General features: G+C 44.3%; 1 protein-coding gene across 4 annotated transcripts in view; it reads left to right on the top strand.

The window, feature by feature from the left end:
• LOC117269406 (arf-GAP with Rho-GAP domain, ANK repeat and PH domain-containing protein 1) overlaps window positions 1-11,961 on the top strand; it is a 62,670-nt gene extending 50,709 nt beyond the window's left edge. For 3 of the 4 annotated variants that reach the window (XM_078172706.1, XM_078172705.1, XM_078172707.1), the window contains exons 24-27: window positions 4,077-4,182; window positions 8,984-9,125; window positions 9,235-9,275; window positions 11,430-11,961. In XM_078172706.1, coding sequence (XP_078028832.1) covers window positions 4,077-4,182; window positions 8,984-9,125; window positions 9,235-9,275; window positions 11,430-11,589 — 449 coding nt within the window. In that variant the 3' untranslated portion in view covers window positions 11,590-11,961. The remainder of the gene's footprint in view (window positions 1-4,076; window positions 4,183-8,983; window positions 9,126-9,234; window positions 9,276-11,429) is intronic. The other variant, XM_078172708.1, reaches the window with a different exon arrangement.
• Window positions 11,962-17,391: the final 5,430 nt, after the last annotated feature.

Below are 17,391 nucleotides of genomic sequence, written 5' to 3'. Positions count from 1 at the left end.
AGTCTCACTGAAACCTGGCTGTGTCAAGATGAATATGTCTTAATGAGTCCACTCCTCCCAGTCATAATAATACCCACATTCCTCGAGGCAGCGGCCGAGGAGGGGGAGTTGCAGCCATTTTTAACTCTAGTCTGTTAATCAGCCCTAAACCTGAACTAGATTATAATTCATTTGAAAGCCTCGTTCTTAGTCTTTTACGTCCGACCTGGAAAACCTCGCAGCCACTTTTATTTGTTATAGTGTACCGTGCTCCTGGCCCGTATTCTGAATTTGTATCTGAATTCTCAGAGTTTTTATCCAGTTTAGTTCTTAAATCAGATAAAGTTATTATTGTAGGTGATTTTAACATTCATGTCGACGTTGATAATGACTCCCTGGCTACCGCGTTTATCTCATTATTAGACTCCATTGGCTTCAGTCAGGGTGTACATGAACCCACTCACTGTTTTAACCATACCCTCGATCTAGTTCTGACGTATGGAATTGAAATTGATAACCTAACAGTCTTTCCACAGAATCCCTCGCTATCGGATCATAATCTGATTACTTTTGATTTCTTTTTACTCGATTACACGCCACTCAGCAACAGTTACTATGCTAGATGTTTATCAGATAGTGCTGTCGCAAAATTTAAGGAAAAGATTACTCCGTCATTAAATTCAATACCAAGTCCCTCAGTAACAGAGGTTTCCTGTACCGACTTTGATCATTTTGTCGATAGCGCCGTAGGCTCGCTGCGAACAACACTTGACTCTGTAGCTCCTCTTAAAAAGAAGTTAAAAAAGCAAAGAAAGTTCGCTCCTTGGTATAACTCTCAAACCCGTAAAGTAAAACAAATATTGCGAAAATTTGAAAGGAATTGGCGATTGACCAAACTGGAAGAATCTCGTTTAATCTGGACAGACAGTCTCAAAACTTATAAGAGGGGCCTCCGCAATGCCAGAGCAAACTATTACTCAGCATTAATAGAAGACAATAAGAACAACCCCAGGTTTCTTTTCAGCACTGTAGCCAGGCTGACTGAGAGTCAGAGCTCTATTGAGCCTTGTATTCCTTTAGCCCTTAGCAGTAATGATTTTATGAGCTTTTTTAATGACAAAATTCTAACTATTAGAGGCAAAATTCATGACCTCCTGTCCTCAGATAGTACCTATCTAACCTCAAACACAGCTGTAAGACCTAATATATATTTAGATTGCTTCTCCCCAATTTCTCTTCAAGAATTGAGAGCAGTGATTTCTTCATCTAAATCATCAACGTGTCTCTTAGACCCCATCCCAACTAGGCTACTTAAGGAGGTCTTTCCTTTAGTTAACACTCATATATTAGATATGATCAATATATCCTTATTAACAGGCTATGTACCACAGTCTTTTAAGGTAGCTGTAATTAAACCTCTACTAAAAAAGCCCACCCTGGATCCAGAGGTGTTAGCCAACTATAGACCAATATCTAATCTTCCCTTTATGTCAAAGATCCTTGAGAAAGTAGTCGCAGACCAGCTGTGTGATTTTCTCCAGGATAATAATTTATTTGAGGAATTTCAGTCAGGATTTAGAGTGCATCATAGCACTGAGACAGCACTAGTTAAAATTACAAATGACCTTCTGATTGCTTCAGACAAAGGACTTGTCTCTGTACTTGTTTTATTAGATCTTAGTGCGGTGTTTGACACTATTGACCATCAAATTCTACTGCAGAGACTGGATCACTTAATTGGCCTAAAAGGTTCTGCACTAAGCTGGTTTAAATCTTATTTATCTGATCGTTTTCAGTTTGTTGATGTTCATAATGAATCATCCTTACCTACTAAAGTTTGTTTTGGAGTTCCGCAAGGTTCTGTGCTCGGACCAATCCTATTTACTCTATATATGCTTCCTTTAGGTAACATCATTAGAAATCACTCTATAAATTTCCATTGTTATGCGGATGATACTCAGTTGTATTTATCGATGAAGCCAGAAGAAAGTAATCAATTAACTAAACTTCATAACTGCCTTAAAGACATAAAAACCTGGATGAGCACCAATTTCCCGATGTTAAATTCAGACAAAATTGAAGTTATTGTTCTTGGCCCCAAACAACTCAGAGACTCTTTATCTGATGACATAGTTTCTCTAGATGGCATTGCTCTGGCCTCTAGCACTACCGTAAGAAACCTCGGAGTAATATTTGATCAAGATTTGTCTTTTAATTCTCATTTAAAACAAACCTCACGGACTGCATTTTTTCATCTGCGTAATATTGTGAAAATTAGGCCTATCCTGACCCGAAAAGATGCAGAAAAATTGGTCCACGCTTTTGTTACCTCTAGGCTGGATTACTGTAACTCTCTATTATCAGGTAGCTCTAGTAAGTCCTTAAAAACTCTCCAGCTAATTCAGAATGCAGCAGCACGTGTACTAACAGGAACTAAGAAACAAGATCATATTTCTCCTGTTTTAGCTTCTCTGCACTGGCTCCCTGTAAAATCCAGAATTGAATTTAAAATCCTACTGTTAACTTATAAAGCTCTAAATGGTCAAGCTCCATCATATCTTAGAGAGCTCATAGTGCCATATTATCCCACCAGAACACTGCGCTCTGACAACGCAGGGTTACTCGTGGTCCCTAAAGTCTCCAAAAGTAGATCAGGAGCCAGAGCCTTCAGCTATCAGGCTCCTCTCCTGTGGAATCATCTTCCTGTTACGGTCCGGGAGGCAGACACCGTCTCCACATTTAAGACTAGACTTAAGACTTTCCTCTTTGATAAAGCTTATAGTTAGGGCTGGCTCAGGCTTGCCCTGTACCAGCCCCTAGTTAGGCTGACTTAGGCCTAGTCTGCCGGAGGACCCCCCTATAATACACCGGGCACCTTCTCTCCTTCTCTCTCGTATTCTATTACTGCATCTTGCTAACTCGGCCATTCTGGATGTCAGTAACTCGGCTTCTTCTCTGGAGCCTTTGTGCTCCACTGTCTCTCAGATTAACTCATATCACAGCGGTGCCTGGACAGCGTGACGTGTGTGGTTGTGCTGCTGCCGTGGTCCTGCCAGATGCCTCCTGCTGCTGCTGCCATCATTAGTCATTAGTCATACTTCTACTGTTATTATACACATATGACTATTGTCACACATGTATACTGCCAGATATTAATACATACTTTCAACATATTGTACCACAGTAACCAGAACTATAACTATAATATTATTACTTTCAATAATGTTGTTGTAAGCTACTGTTATTACCTGCATCTCTCTCTGTCTCTCTCTCTCTCTCTCTCTCTCTCTCTCTCTCTCTCTGTCTCATTGTGTCATATGGATTACTGTTAATTTATTATGTTGATCTGTTCTGTACGACATCTATTGCACGTCTGTCCGTCCTGGAAGAGGGATCCCTCCTCAGTTGCTCTTCCTGAGGTTTCTACCGTTTTTTTCCCCGTTAAAGAGGTTTTTTTGGGGAGTTTTTCCTGATCAGCTGTGAGGGTCATAAGGACAGAGGGATGTCGTATGCTGTAAAGCCCTGTGAGGCAAATTGTGATTTGTGATTTTGGGCTTTATAAATAAAATTGATTGATTGATTGATTGATTGATTAACAGTAGTGTCAGTAGTAACAGTAGTGTCAGTTGTAACAGTAGTGTCAGTAGTAACAGTGGTGTCAGTAATAACAGTAGTGTCAGTAGTAATAGTAGTTTCAGTAGTAACAGTAGTGTCAGTAGTGTCAGTTGTAACAGTAGTGTCAGTAGTGTCAGTTGTAACAGTAGTGTCAGTAGTGTCAGTAGTAACATTAGTTTCAGTAGTCACAGTAGTGTCAGTAGTGTCAGTTGTAACAGTAATGTCAGTAGTAACATTAGTTTCAGTAGTCACAGTAGTGTCAGTAGTCACAGTAGTGTCAGTAGTGTCAGTAGTAACAGTAATGTCAGTTGTAACAGTAGTGTCAGTTGTAACAGTAGTGTCAGTAGTAACATTAGTTTCAGTAGTCACAGTAGTGTCAGTAGTCACAGTAGTGTTAGTAGTGTCAGTAGTAACAGTAGTGTCAGTAGTTACAGTAGTATTTCAGCAGTATTTCTACTCTAACAGCACTTTTTCTGTCTCAGTCATTCCAGACGAGCGCTCCAGGTTCTCAGCCTACCGACGGTTGCTTCGTCAACTTCCTGACAACAACCGAGCAACGCTGAACGCACTGTTTGGACACTTTTACATGTAACACGCACACACACACACACACACACACGCACACACTCAGCAGTAGATGAGTAAGTGAGATGTTTAACGCTCAGGTCGTCTCTGTCATGTTTCTAATCATCTGGATGTTGGGCTGCTCCCTTCAGGGGTGGCCACAGCCAATCATCTGTCTCCATCTAAACCTGTCCTCTGCACCTTCTTCTCTCACACCAGCTGACTTCATGTCCTCTCTCACTACATCCATAAATCCTTGGTCTTCCTCTCGGCCTCTCGCCTGGCAGTTCCAACCTCAGCATCCTTCTACCGATGTATTCACTATCCCTCCTCTGAACATGTCCAAACCATCTAACATGAGCTGTCCCTCTGATGTCCTCATCCATGATCCTCTCCATCCTCATCACTCCCAAAGAGAACCTCAACATCTTCATCTCTGCTGCCTCCAGCTCTGCCTCCTGTCCTCTCCTCAGTGCCACTGTCTCTAAACCAACAACATGGCTGCTCTCACCACCGTCTTGTTCACCTTTCCTTTTAATCTGCATCCTCATACAACACCTCAGCTCCTCTCTCGGCACCCTGTCATATGCACTTCCCTCTGACCTTCTCTGTACGTCTCCATCAGCATCCTCAAAGCAAATACTGCGTCTGCACTACTTTTTCTTGGCATGAAACCACACTGCTGCTCACAGACGCTCACCTCTGCTCTTAGTCTAGCTCCCACTTCTCTTTCACACAGCTTCATTGTATGGCTCATTAACTTTATCCCTCTGTAGTTGCCACAACTCTGCACGTCTCCCTTGTTCTTAAAAGTCAGCACCAGCACACTCCTCCTCCATCCTCAGGCCTCCTCTCACTCTCTAAGACCTTGTTGAAAAACCTAGTCAGAAACTCCACTTCCACACCTCCACAGGTATATCATCACGACCAACTGCCTTCACTCTTCATCCTCCTCAGTGCCCTCCTCACTTCATCCTCACTAATCTTTGCTCCTTCCTGCTCCACAATGGTCACCTCTTCTACTCTTTGTTCTCTCTCATTTTCCTCATTCATCAACTCTTCAAAGAACTCTTTCCATCTTCCCATCACACTTGTGGCACCTGTCAGTACCTTCCCATCTCTGTCCTTAATCACCCTAACCTGTATAAATCAGTCTCTCCCTCCTGACTGTCCAACCTATCATACAAGTCGTACGCACTTTGTTTGGCCTTTGCCACCTCTACCTTCACCTTACGCTGAATCGCCGTGTACCCCTGTCGACTCTCTTCAGTCCTCTCAGTGTCCCACTTCTTCTTAGCTAACCTCTCTCTCTGTATGCACTCCTACACTTCCTCACTCCACCACCAAGTCTCCTTATCTCCTTTCCTTCCAGATGACACACCCAGTACTCTCCTACCTGTCTCTCTGGTAACATTAGCTGTAGTTGTCCAGTCATTTGGGAGCACCTCCTGGCCACCCAGAGCCTGTCTCACCTCCTCCCTGAAAACCACACAACCCTCTTCCTTCTTCAGCTTCCACCACTTCATCCTCTGCTCTGCCTTTGTCCTCTTCATCTTCCTCACCACCAGAGTCACCCTTCACACCACCATCCTATGCTGTCTGGCTACACTCTCACCTAACTGATCTCCTTCAGATGACATCGTCTACACAAGATGAAGTCCTCTAACTCACTGTAGAATTTCTCCTTCTCCTCTAACTCACATCCTACCTGTGAGGCGTAACCACTACACCTTCAGTTTCTAGCTTCAGACTCATCACCTTATCTGATACTCTTTTCACCTCCACAACATTCCTCACAAACTCCTCCTTCAGGATAACTCCTACTCTGTTTCTCTTCCCATCCACACCATGATAAAACAGTTTGAACCCTGCTCCTAAGCTTCTGGCCTTGCTACCGTTCCACCTGGTCTCCTGAACACACAGTATATCCACCTCGTCCTCTGCATCATGTCAGCCACCTCTCTAGCTCTCCCTGTCATAGTCCCACCATTCAAAGTCCCTACTCTCAGTTCTCTTGCCATTCCATTTCTCCCTCTGCCTATGGACATGCCTTCCTCCTCTCCTTTTTTTGACTAACAGTAGTCCAACATCCACCGGCACCCTGTAGGTCAACAGCACCTGTAGCGGTTGTTGTTAACCCGGGCCTCGACAGATCGTGTATGGAGGTCATATTTGGGATATGCATGTTTGATTTGGCATAGGTTTTACTTTAGGTGCCCTTCCTGATACAGCCCTCTGCATTTATCTGGGCTTGGGACCAGCCCAATGAGAACACTGGCTTGTGAGTCAGTCAGTCAGTGTCTGAGATCAGTTAGTGTCTGAGATCAGTCAGTCAGTGTCTGAGATCAGTCCCAGTGTCTGAGATCAGTTAGTCAGTGTCTGAGATCAGTCAGTGTCTGAGATCAGTCAGTGTCTGAGATCAGTTAGTGTCTGAGATCAGTCAGTCAGTGTCTGAGATCAGTTAGTGTCTGAGATCAGTCAGTCAGTGTCTGAGATCAGTCAGTGTCTGAGATCAGTCAGTCAGTGTCTGAGATCAGTCAGTCAGTGTCTGAGATCAGTCAGTGTCTGAAATCAGTTAGTGTCTGAGATCAGTCAGTCAGTGTCTGAGATCAGTCAGTGTCTGAGATCAGTCAGTCAGTGTCTGAGATCAGTCAGTGTCTGAGATCAGTCAGTCAGTGTCTGAGATCAGTCAGTGTCTGAGATCAGTCAGTGTCTGAGATCAGTCAGTGTCTGAGATCAGTCAGTCAGTGTCTGAGATCAGTCAGTGTCTGAGATCAGTCAGTGTCTGAGATCAGTCAGTCAGTGTCTGAGATCAGTCAGTGTCTGAGATCAGTCAGTGTCTGAGATCAGTCAGTCAGTGTCTGAGATCAGTCAGTCAGTGTCTGAGATCAGTCAGTGTCTGAGATCAGTCAGTCAGTGTCTGAGATCAGTTAGTGTCTGAGATCAGTCAGTCAGTGTCTGAGATCAGTCAGCGTCTGAGATCAGTCAGTCAGTGTCTGAGATCAGTCAGTCAGTGTCTGAGATCAGTCAGTCAGTGTCTGAGATCAGTCAGTCAGTGTCTGAGATCAGTCAGTCAGTGTCTGAGATCAGTCAGTGTCTGAGATCAGTCAGTCAGTGTCTGAGATCAGTTAGTCAGTGTCTGAGATCAGTCAGTCAGTGTCTGAGATCAGTTAGTCAGTGTCTGAGATCAGTCAGTGTCTGAGATCAGTCCGTCAGTGTCTGAGATCAGTCAGTCAGTGTCTGAGATCAGTCAGTGTCTGAGATCAGTCAGTGTCTGAGATCAGTCAGTCAGTGTCTGAGATCAGTTAGTCAGTGTCTGAGATCAGTCAGTCAGTGTCTGAGATCAGTCAGTCAGTGTCTGAGATCAGTCAGTGTCTGAGATCAGTCAGTCAGTGTCTGAGATCAGTTAGTGTCTGAGATCAGTCAGTGTCTGAGATCAGTCAGTCAGTGTCTGAGATCAGTCAGTGTCTGAGATCAGTCAGTCAGTGTCTGAGATCAGTTAGTCAGTGTCTGAGATCAGTCAGTCAGTGTCTGAGATCAGTCAGTCAGTGTCTGAGATCAGTCAGTGTCTGAGATCAGTCCGTCAGTGTCTGAGATCAGTCAGTTAGTGTCTGAGATCAGTCAGTGTCTGAGATCAGTCAGTGTCTGAGATCAGTCAGTCAGTGTCTGAGATCAGTTAGTGTCTGAGATCAGTCAGTGTCTGAGATCAGTCAGTCAGTGTCTGAGATCAGTTAGTGTCTGAGATCAGTCAGTGTCTGAGATCAGTTAGTGTCTGAGATCAGTCAGTCAGTGTCTGAGATCAGTCAGTGTCTGAGATCAGTCAGTCAGTGTCTGAGATCAGTCAGTGTCTGAGATCAGTCAGTCAGTGTCTGAGATCAGTCAGTGTCTGAGATCAGTCAGTCAGTGTCTGAGATCAGTCAGTCAGTGTTTGAGATCAGTTAGTGTCTGAGATCAGTCAGTCAGTGTCTGAGATCAGTTAGTCAGTGTCTGAGATCAGTCAGTCAGTGTCTGAGATCAGTTAGTCAGTGTCTGAGATCAGTCAGTTAGTGTCTGAGATCAATCAGTGTCTGAGATCAGTCAGTCAGTGTCTGAGATCAGTTAGTGTCTGAGATCAGTCAGTCAGTGTCTGAGATCAGTCAGTCAGTGTCTGAGATCAGTTAGTGTCTGAGATCAGTCAGTCAGTGTCTGAGATCAGTTAGTCAGTGTCTGAGATCAGTCAGTCAGTGTCTGAGATCAGTTAGTCAGTGTCTGAGATCAGTCAGTTAGTGTCTGAGATCAATCAGTGTCTGAGATCAGTCAGTCAGTGTCTGAGATCAGTTAGTGTCTGAGATCAGTCAGTGTCTGAGATCAGTCAGTCAGTGTCTGAGATCAGTCAGTCAGTGTTTGAGATCAGTTAGTGTCTGAGATCAGTCAGTCAGTGTCTGAGATCAGTTAGTCAGTGTCTGAGATCAGTCAGTCAGTGTCTGAGATCAGTTAGTCAGTGTCTGAGATCAGTCAGTTAGTGTCTGAGATCAATCAGTGTCTGAGATCAGTCAGTCAGTGTCTGAGATCAGTTAGTGTCTGAGATCAGTCAGTCAGTGTCTGAGATCAGTCAGTCAGTGTCTGAGATCAGTTAGTGTCTGAGATCAGTCAGTCAGTGTCTGAGATCAGTTAGTCAGTGTCTGAGATCAGTCAGTCAGTGTCTGAGATCAGTCAGTGTCTGAGATCAGTCCGTGTCTGAGATCAGTCAGTGTCTGAGATCAGTCAGTCAGTGTCTAGTGTCAGTGTAATAATCAGCTGTGATCAGTAGACGTTGACCTCAGTGGTGTCTCCTCCTCCTCTTCAGGGTCCAGGTGTTCTCTCAGGTGAACAAGATGTCGGCTCAGAACTTGGCTCTGGTTTTGGTCCCGACTCTGTTTCAGACTCTGAACCAGGATCTGCTCAGACTCACCAGAGAGTTCATCATCCACCACATGCTGCTCTTCCTGGTAAACCTCACACACAGCTCTGATGTTAAACACGTTATAAACATGTTATAAACGTGTCATAAACATGTCACATGGAGGTCATCCATCACTGTGTTGTGATTTATTTCAGATAAACAAGCGACTCACTGAACAGGACCGTCTGATTACACTGTTACGTGAGATAGAAATCACTAATTAGATTAATATTATTATTTACAGCCACAGTCTGCTCCTCAGAATAATACAAATAATGTTTCTGTTGTTTACTGACTTGTTGTTGTTGTTGTTGTTGTTGTTGTTGTCGTTGTTTACCTTGTGTTGATGGTGTGTTGGAGGACTCTGAGATCACCATCCATTTGATTTAAAGGGTTAAAGGTTTAAAGGTGTAAATTTTGTTTACAATATATATACTATATGTATGTATATATATATATATATATACTATATATATATATATATATATATATACACATATATATATATATATACAGTACAGGCCAAAAGTTTGGACACACCTTCTCATTCAATGCGTTTTCTTTATTTTCATGACTATTTACATTGTAGATTCTCACTGAAGGCATCAAAACTATGAATGAACACATGTGGAGTTATGTACTTAACAAAAAAAGGTGAAATAACTGAAAACATGTTTTATATTCTAGTTTCTTCAAAATAGCCACCCTTTGCTCTGATTACTGCTTTGCACACTCTTGGCATTCTCTCGATGAGCTTCAAGAGGTAGTCACCTGAAATGGTTTCCACTTCACAGGTGTGCCTTATCAGGGTTAATTAGTGGAATTTCTTGCTTTATCAATGGGGTTGGGACCATCAGTTGTGTTGTGCAGAAGTCAGGTTAATACACAGCCGACAGCCCTATTGGACAACTGTTAAAATTCATATTATGGCAAGAACCAATCAGCTAACTAAAGAAAAACGAGTGGCCATCATTACTTTAAGAAATGAAGGTCAGTCAGTCCGGAAAATTGCAAAAGCTTTAAATGTGTCCCCAAGTGGAGTCGCAAAAACCATCAAGCGCTACAATGAAACTGGCACACATGAGGACCGACCCAGGAAAGGAAGACCAAGAGTCACCTCTGCTTCTGAGGATAAGTTCATCCGAGTCACCAGCCTCAGAAATCGCAAGTTAACAGCAGCTCAGATCAGAGACCAGATGAATGCCACACAGAGTTCTAGCAGCAGACCCATCTCTAGAACAACTGTTAAGAGGAGACTGCGCGAATCAGGCCTTCATGGTCAAATAGCTGCTAGGAAACCACTGCTAAGGAGAGGCAACAAGCAGAAGAGGTTTGTTTGGGCCAAGAAACACAAGGAATGGACATTAGACCAGTGGAAATCTGTGCTTTGGTCTGATGAGTCCAAATTTGAGATCTTTGGTTCCAACCGCCGTGTCTTTGTGAGACGCAGAAAAGGTGAACGGATGGATTCCACATGCCTGGTTCCCACTGTGAAGCATGGAGGAGGAGGTGTGATGGTGTCGGGGTGTTTTGCTGGTGACACTGTTGGGGATTTATTCAAAATTGAAGGCACACTGAACCAGCATGGCTACCACAGCATCCTGCAGCGACATGCCATCCCATCCGGTTTGCGTTTAGTTGGACGATCATTTATTTTTCAAGAGGACAATGACCCCAAACACACCTCCAGGCTGTGTAAGGGCTATTTGACCAAGAAGGAGAGTGATGGAGTGCTGCGGCAGATGACCTGGCCTCCACAGTCACCGGACCTGAACCCAATCGAGATGGTTTGGGGTGAGCTGGACCGCAGAGTGAAGGCAAAGGGGCCAACAAGTGCTAAACACCTCTGGGAACTCCTTCAAGACTGTTGGAAAACCATTTCAGGTGACTACCTCTTGAAGCTCATGGAGAGAATGCCAAGAGTGTGCAAAGCAGTAATCAGAGCAAAGGGTGGCTATTTTGAAGAAACTAGAATATAAAACATGTTTTCAGTTATTTCACCTTTTTTTGTTAAGTACATAACTCCACATGTGTTCATTCATAGTTTTGATGCCTTCAGTGAGAATCTACAATGTAAACAGTCATGAAAATAAAGAAAACGCATTGAATGAGAAGGTGTGTCCAAACTTTTGGCCTGTACTGTATATATATGTATATTTATTTATGTTTATGTTTGTTATTAATTCCTGTTTATTTAACTATATATTTGTTAATACTATTGTTTAAATTTCTTATATTTTCATGTATCTTTCCTCTCTTGCAAGGAGCACCTGTAACATAAATAATTTCCCCTCGGGGATCAATAAAGTATTTCTGATTCTGATTCTGAAATAAATTTGTTTCTGTGCAGACACCAGAGAGAGAGAAAGAGAATGAAGAGGAGGATGAAGAGCAGATCACCATCCTCTGAGGAAGATGAAGATGGACGTCTGTCCCCTCAGATCTCAGATCAGATCTCAGATCAGATCTCAGATTTTTTCCTGATGAACTCTAAAAACTCTTCAATTTGATTTTAAGTTTGTTTTTTGGGTGAAAATATAAAATCTTTTTTTCTCCTCGTTAAAAATATTTTTAGATGAAGTCTGTTTTATGATTAAAATTTTACTGTTTACTTCAGTTTATATTTAATTTCTCTTGTGTGTTCTTTAAGTGTGATCCATGTTAGGGCAGAGACAGCGCCCCCTGTCTGTCTATAAAGTCTGTAACATCTCTGCAGGACGACGTTTCCTCTCAGAAAAAAGTTTATTCATCTTCTTTATAAAAATATTACAGTGTATTTTTCCTCACAGAAAAACAGAGGACATTTTACGTGTCTAGTTTTATTCTGTCATATTTTGGTTAAACCTAAACTGTCTCGTCAAATTAAAAGTCTGGTGCTCACATGTTGTTTTGACCTTGTTCATTTTATGTGTAAACAGGAAGTGCTTCATGAGGCTCCTGAACGTGGTTTTTAATGAGCAGGTTTGTTTTTTGATTCTCAGTGTGAACAGGACTGCCGCAGTGCCTCTGAGCCAGGCAGCTGATCCTGATTATGACACTCTGAGTATTGACTTGGTGATGGAACGTAAGTGCCTGTTGCTTTGTCGTGTCGTGTCATGTCGTGTCATGAGTGTGCAGCGTGCTAACAGTTGTCCCAGTAGTGCTGCGATGTACGGAGTATAATTAACTGGAGGAAATATGAAGTTAGTTCCTGTTATCTCGTATGTTTAAGACAAAGTCGTGCTGTTCATGCTGTTGTGAAGACAGAGGTTAATAGCTGTTTCCTGTGAGGAGAAACGTCTGCTGTGTGTGATGCCATTGTAGTACCTTTGATTTACCACAGGGTGTCCCCACTGTCCCTAACAGATGAAGTTTGTTTATTTCTCTGGAGAGTAATATTCTCATCTATAGGTAACTTCAGGTCACTGTAGTGGTAAATAATTATTTCAGTGCTTATTGATACATTCATCTGTGAATCAGCTGCTGTCAGCCCTAGAGTGGTCTCCTCTGGTCTGAATCAGGGACTCATGTTGTTCCAAAGTTGTATAATTGCCTAGAGTTGGTTGGTGTTCTCACGGCAGCATTTACAAGAGGACCAGATCAAATGCCTTGTGTGAGAAAGCTGCTCTTGATTGGTCAGAATTTCCATGTGGGAAAAATCCAGGAAGTAAAGCAAACGTTGAAGAAGAGTACACTTGCAAGATAAATGTGACACTTTCTAATGTCACAATGGAGGGACAACTACGCAGGTTGATTTTAGCGCTGCTCATCGTGGACTATATTGCTGTCATTGTTCATTTTAGTCAAACCATACAGTTTGAAAACGAGGCGCGGCTCCAACTAGAAAACAATGTTTTGATGCATTGGATGTGCTGAATGTGCATATTAAGGCAGTACAGGAGGAGGTGCACATTAATAATCCTCCAGGACTGTAACATGCTCATGTTTAACCCAAACAATGTGTCATGTGACGCTGATGTTAGCGTTCTTTAATAAATCCTGCTGGAACACAGAACAGTTCTGGGAATGAATCACTGCTTCTGTTTCCTGTCAGACTCTGGACGAACTGGCTCGATTTAATGACCTCACAAACAATATCAATAACCTGAGAGACTTGGAGGTCCCACCCTCAGCTCATCACTGATCATCAGGTAAACGTAAAGGTAACTGATCAGCTTTAAATGCACTGAACCTGTTGAATATTAAACTTTCTGAACACCTGCGTCCTCAGCTGAGAGCACTTGGATTTTATTACATATTAAATGTTGGTCAGGTTTCCATCCGATTTCATTTCCAGGAAGTGGCTGGTGTTGAGCCACAGAATCAACTGTCTGAATCTGAAGTTATAAAAAGTGACCTTTTCACAGACGGACATAAAAACATGAACCTTTCATCCACTCTGTGAAGGTAATCCCATCAAGGTAAACATTTCTCAGTTGACTCCTGGACTTGATGTGTTTAAGAGAGGTTCTTCTTCATCATCTGATCCACTCTGTTGACCAAGGCAGCATGCTGTGAAACAGCAGCAAACTGACCGCCAGCCGCATTTAACATGAGGCTGCAGTCGTCTCTGTGCAGACATTATTTGCTATATGCCTCTTATTCATTTAACCTGACTGTGTTTCTTCTGTGATAGAGTCCAGTACTGACCTTAATCCTGTAGCCAATAAGAGAGCTATTATTTTATAATCGTTATTCAGTAGGCAAATCAGACGCCAATTGTCTAAAAGTAATTTGTCGTTGTTTGATTTTGGGAATTGAAACAGTAATTCCCTGTGTCAGAAATTCATTATTAACACATTCTACAAAGACTTTATGTAAAAAGGAGTCAGATCAGTAACAAAGAGTTTATCAAATTCAGATGTCAGTCCATCAGACCCTGGAGATCTGTTGTTTTTGAGTTGGTTTATAGCTTGCTGTACTTCTTGAGGAGATATGGGCCTGTCACAGGACTCTCTATCTGCTTCACTTATTATTTTAACCGAAAAGGAATTTAAGAAATTATCTGCTGCAATTTGGCTAAATTTAGAGCTATACAGATCTTTATAAAAATTGAGCAAAAGTCTATTTTATGCTGATCTTCAGTAATAGCTCCATTAATATTTAATTTACTAATATTGTTGTTGGTGGAGCGATGTTTCCCTAGGTTAAAGAAATGATGAGTTTTGTTCCCCCTCTTCTAACCACACCAGCGAGACCTTATGAAAGCACCTTTGCTTTTTGCTGAAATAATTCGTCAAGTTTAATTTGTGAGTAAGCTAGTTCTTCTTCTTCTTCTTCTTCTTCTTCTTCTTCTTCTTCTTCTTCTTCTTCTTCTTCTCCTTCCTCTGTTAGGGAATCAGGGTCTTTGCTGGATAAATTAGTAATACTTGAGACAATCTTTAACTCCTCTGCTTTCCTGGCTTTTACTGTTTGAGCACCACTCTTCCTTAAAAATGTTCCTGTCTCATATTTGAGAAGTTCCCAGTTAAGCCCAAAAGAGTTTGCATTGTTTGCTTTAAACCAGAAGAATGACATCATATCCATAATCTTTTTTTACTTTCTTCATTTTGTAGTGTAGAGCAATTAAGTTTCCAATAGTTCGAACGAGTGGCAAGTGTAGGACCAGAAGAAGTGTCAGCTTGTTTGCTTACTTCTCTTCACATGTGGTGACATCATCAAACACTGTAGGCTATATTTATTAATATAGTTTTCATATGTGAGAAATGAGGATGATTAGAGCTCCTGGATCATTTTTTAGTTTGAATCCAGGTCTGGATTATGACAGATTATGGAGGAGCTCTGACATGAATGAATGAATAATCTGAGGCTCCTCCGAGAACCGTCACCTTATCGTGGTGGAGGAGTTTGAGTGCCCTAATGACCCTAGGAGCTATTAGGGTAGGGTTTCCCATGGCAGATTGGTTCTGGGCGAAGGGTCAGACAAAGAACAGTTCAAAAGACCCTTCATGATGGATACAAACAAGGACACGTGTACCCGGCCCGGAGGGTTACCGGGGCCCCGCCCTGGAGCCAGGCCTGGGGTTGGGGCCCGTGGGCGAGCGCCTGGTGGCTGGGCCTTCGCCCATGGGGTCTGGCCGGGCCCAGCCCAAACCGGCTACATGGGCTCGTCCCCCTGCAGGCCCACCACCCACAAAGGGATCCAGAAGGGTTCGGTGCAATGTGGATTGGGCAGCAGACCAAGGCGGGGGCCTTGGCGGTCCGATCCTCGGTTACAGAAGTTGGCTCTTGGGACATGGAATGCCACCTCTCTGGCAGGGAAGGAGCCGGAGCTTGTGGAAGAGGTTGAGCGCTACTGGCTAGATATAGTCGGCCTCACCTCGACACATAGTTCCGGCTCTGGAACCCAAGTCCTTGAGAGGGGTTGGACTCTCTCCTTTGCTGGAGTTGCTCTGGGTGAGAGGCGGAGGGCCGGGGTGGATGAGCTTCGTCCTGGATATCTCAAGGCTCTGGATGTTGTAGGGCTGTCCTGGCTGACACGCCTCTGCAACATTGCGTGGACATCGGGGGCAGTGCCTCTGGAGTGGCAGACCAGGGTGGTGGTCCCCATTTTCAAGAAAGGGGACCAGAGGGTGTGTTCCAACTACAGGGGGATCACACTCCTCAGCCTACCCGGTAAGGTCTACTCCAGGGTGTTGGAGAAGAGGGTCCGGTCGATAGTTGAACCTCAGATTGAGGAGAAGCAATGTTGTTTTCGTCCCGGACGCAGAACCGTGGACCAGCTCTTTACCCTCGCCAGGGTGCTGGAGGGGGCATGGGAGTTTGCCCAACCAGTCCACATGTGTTTTGTGGATTTGGAGAAGGCTTACGACCGTGTCCCCAGGGGCATCCTGTGGGGGGTGCTCCGGGAGTATGGGGTTGGTGGCCCCTTGCTAAGGGCCATCCAGTCCCTGTACCGAAGGAGCACGAGTCTGGTTCGCGTGGCTGGCAGTAAGTCGGACCTGTTCCCGGTGAGGGTTGGACTCCGCCAGGGCTGCCCTTTGTCACCGGTTCTGTTCATAACTTTTATGGACAGAATTTCTAGGAGCAGCCGAGTGGTGGAGGGTGTCAGGTTTGGTGACAGGAGGATCTCGTCCCTGCTTTTTGCGGATGACGTGGTCCTCCTAGCTCCATCGAACAGTGACCTCCAGCTCTCGCTGGGGCGGTTCGCAGCCAAGTGTGAAGCGGCTGGGATGAGAATCAGCACCTCCAAGTCTGAGGCCATGGTCCTCAGCCGGAAAAGGGTGGATTGCCCACTCCAGGTCGGGGGGGAGGTCCTGCCTCAGGTGGAGGAGTTTAAGTATCTCGGGATCTTGTTCACGAGTGAGGGTAGGATGGAGCGGGAGATTGACAGGTGGATTGGGGCGGCGTCAGCAGTGATGCGGACGCTTAACCAGTCCGTTGTGGTGAAGAGGGAACTTAGCCAGAAAGCGAAGCTCTCGATTTACCGGTCAATCTACGTTCCAACCCTCACCTATGGTCACGAGCTCTGGGTAGTGACCGAAAGAACGAGATTGCGAGTACAAGCAGCCGAAATGAGTTTCCTCCGCAGGGTGGCTGGGCTCAGCCTTAGAGATAGGGTGAGGAGCTCGGACATCCAGGAGGGACTCGGAGTAGAGCCGCTGCTCCTCCACATCAAGAGGAGCCAGTTGAGGTGGTTCAGGCATCTGGTAAGGATGCCTTCCGGACGCCTCCCTTGGGAGGTGTTTCGGGCATGTCCAACTGGGAGGAGGCCTCGGGGCCGCCCCAGAACACGCTGGAGGGATTACATCGCCCGGCTGGCCTGGGAACGCCTCGGGGTTCCCGCGGAAGAGCTGACAGAGGTGGCTGGGGAGAGGACTGTCTGGGCTTCTTTGCTGAGGCTGCTGCCCCCACGACCCGGACCCGGATAAGCGGAGGACGACGAGTACGAGTACGAGTACGAGTGCGAGTACGATAATCTGAGGGTCACTGTGATGGATTTTATGACACATGATGAGATGAAATATTGACAGTGAGCGGTGCGGTGTGAAGACACTTCCTGTAGAGTTGGACTGTTTCCTGTTAGGAAATATTAACAGTCTCCAATATTATAAGAGTTATGTTGTGTCAATGGGACCAATCACAGCATGTTATTATTATTAGAACAGTTATTCATGCACAGGCCGACTGATTTTTCCAGTCATTTTATTTCTATGATTAAAACTGAGATGACACGTTACATGCTATAAACATCTTAGTAAAGTGCTCATACAGTCTGACAGCTGTCTGTGTGAAGACACACAGTGTGACGACTGCTCACACAAAGACATGCAGAGGTTTTATTCTGAACAGGGACTGACTCAGTCTCAGAACCAGCTGCTGCTGACATATGC

The sequence above is a fragment of the Epinephelus lanceolatus genome, chromosome 11 (genome assembly GCF_041903045.1).
Source record: "Epinephelus lanceolatus isolate andai-2023 chromosome 11, ASM4190304v1, whole genome shotgun sequence".
NCBI classification, from domain to species: domain Eukaryota; kingdom Metazoa; phylum Chordata; class Actinopteri; order Perciformes; family Serranidae; genus Epinephelus; species Epinephelus lanceolatus.
The sequence above is the reverse complement of the archived record's forward strand: the minus strand, read 5'-3'. Positions and strand labels throughout refer to the sequence as shown.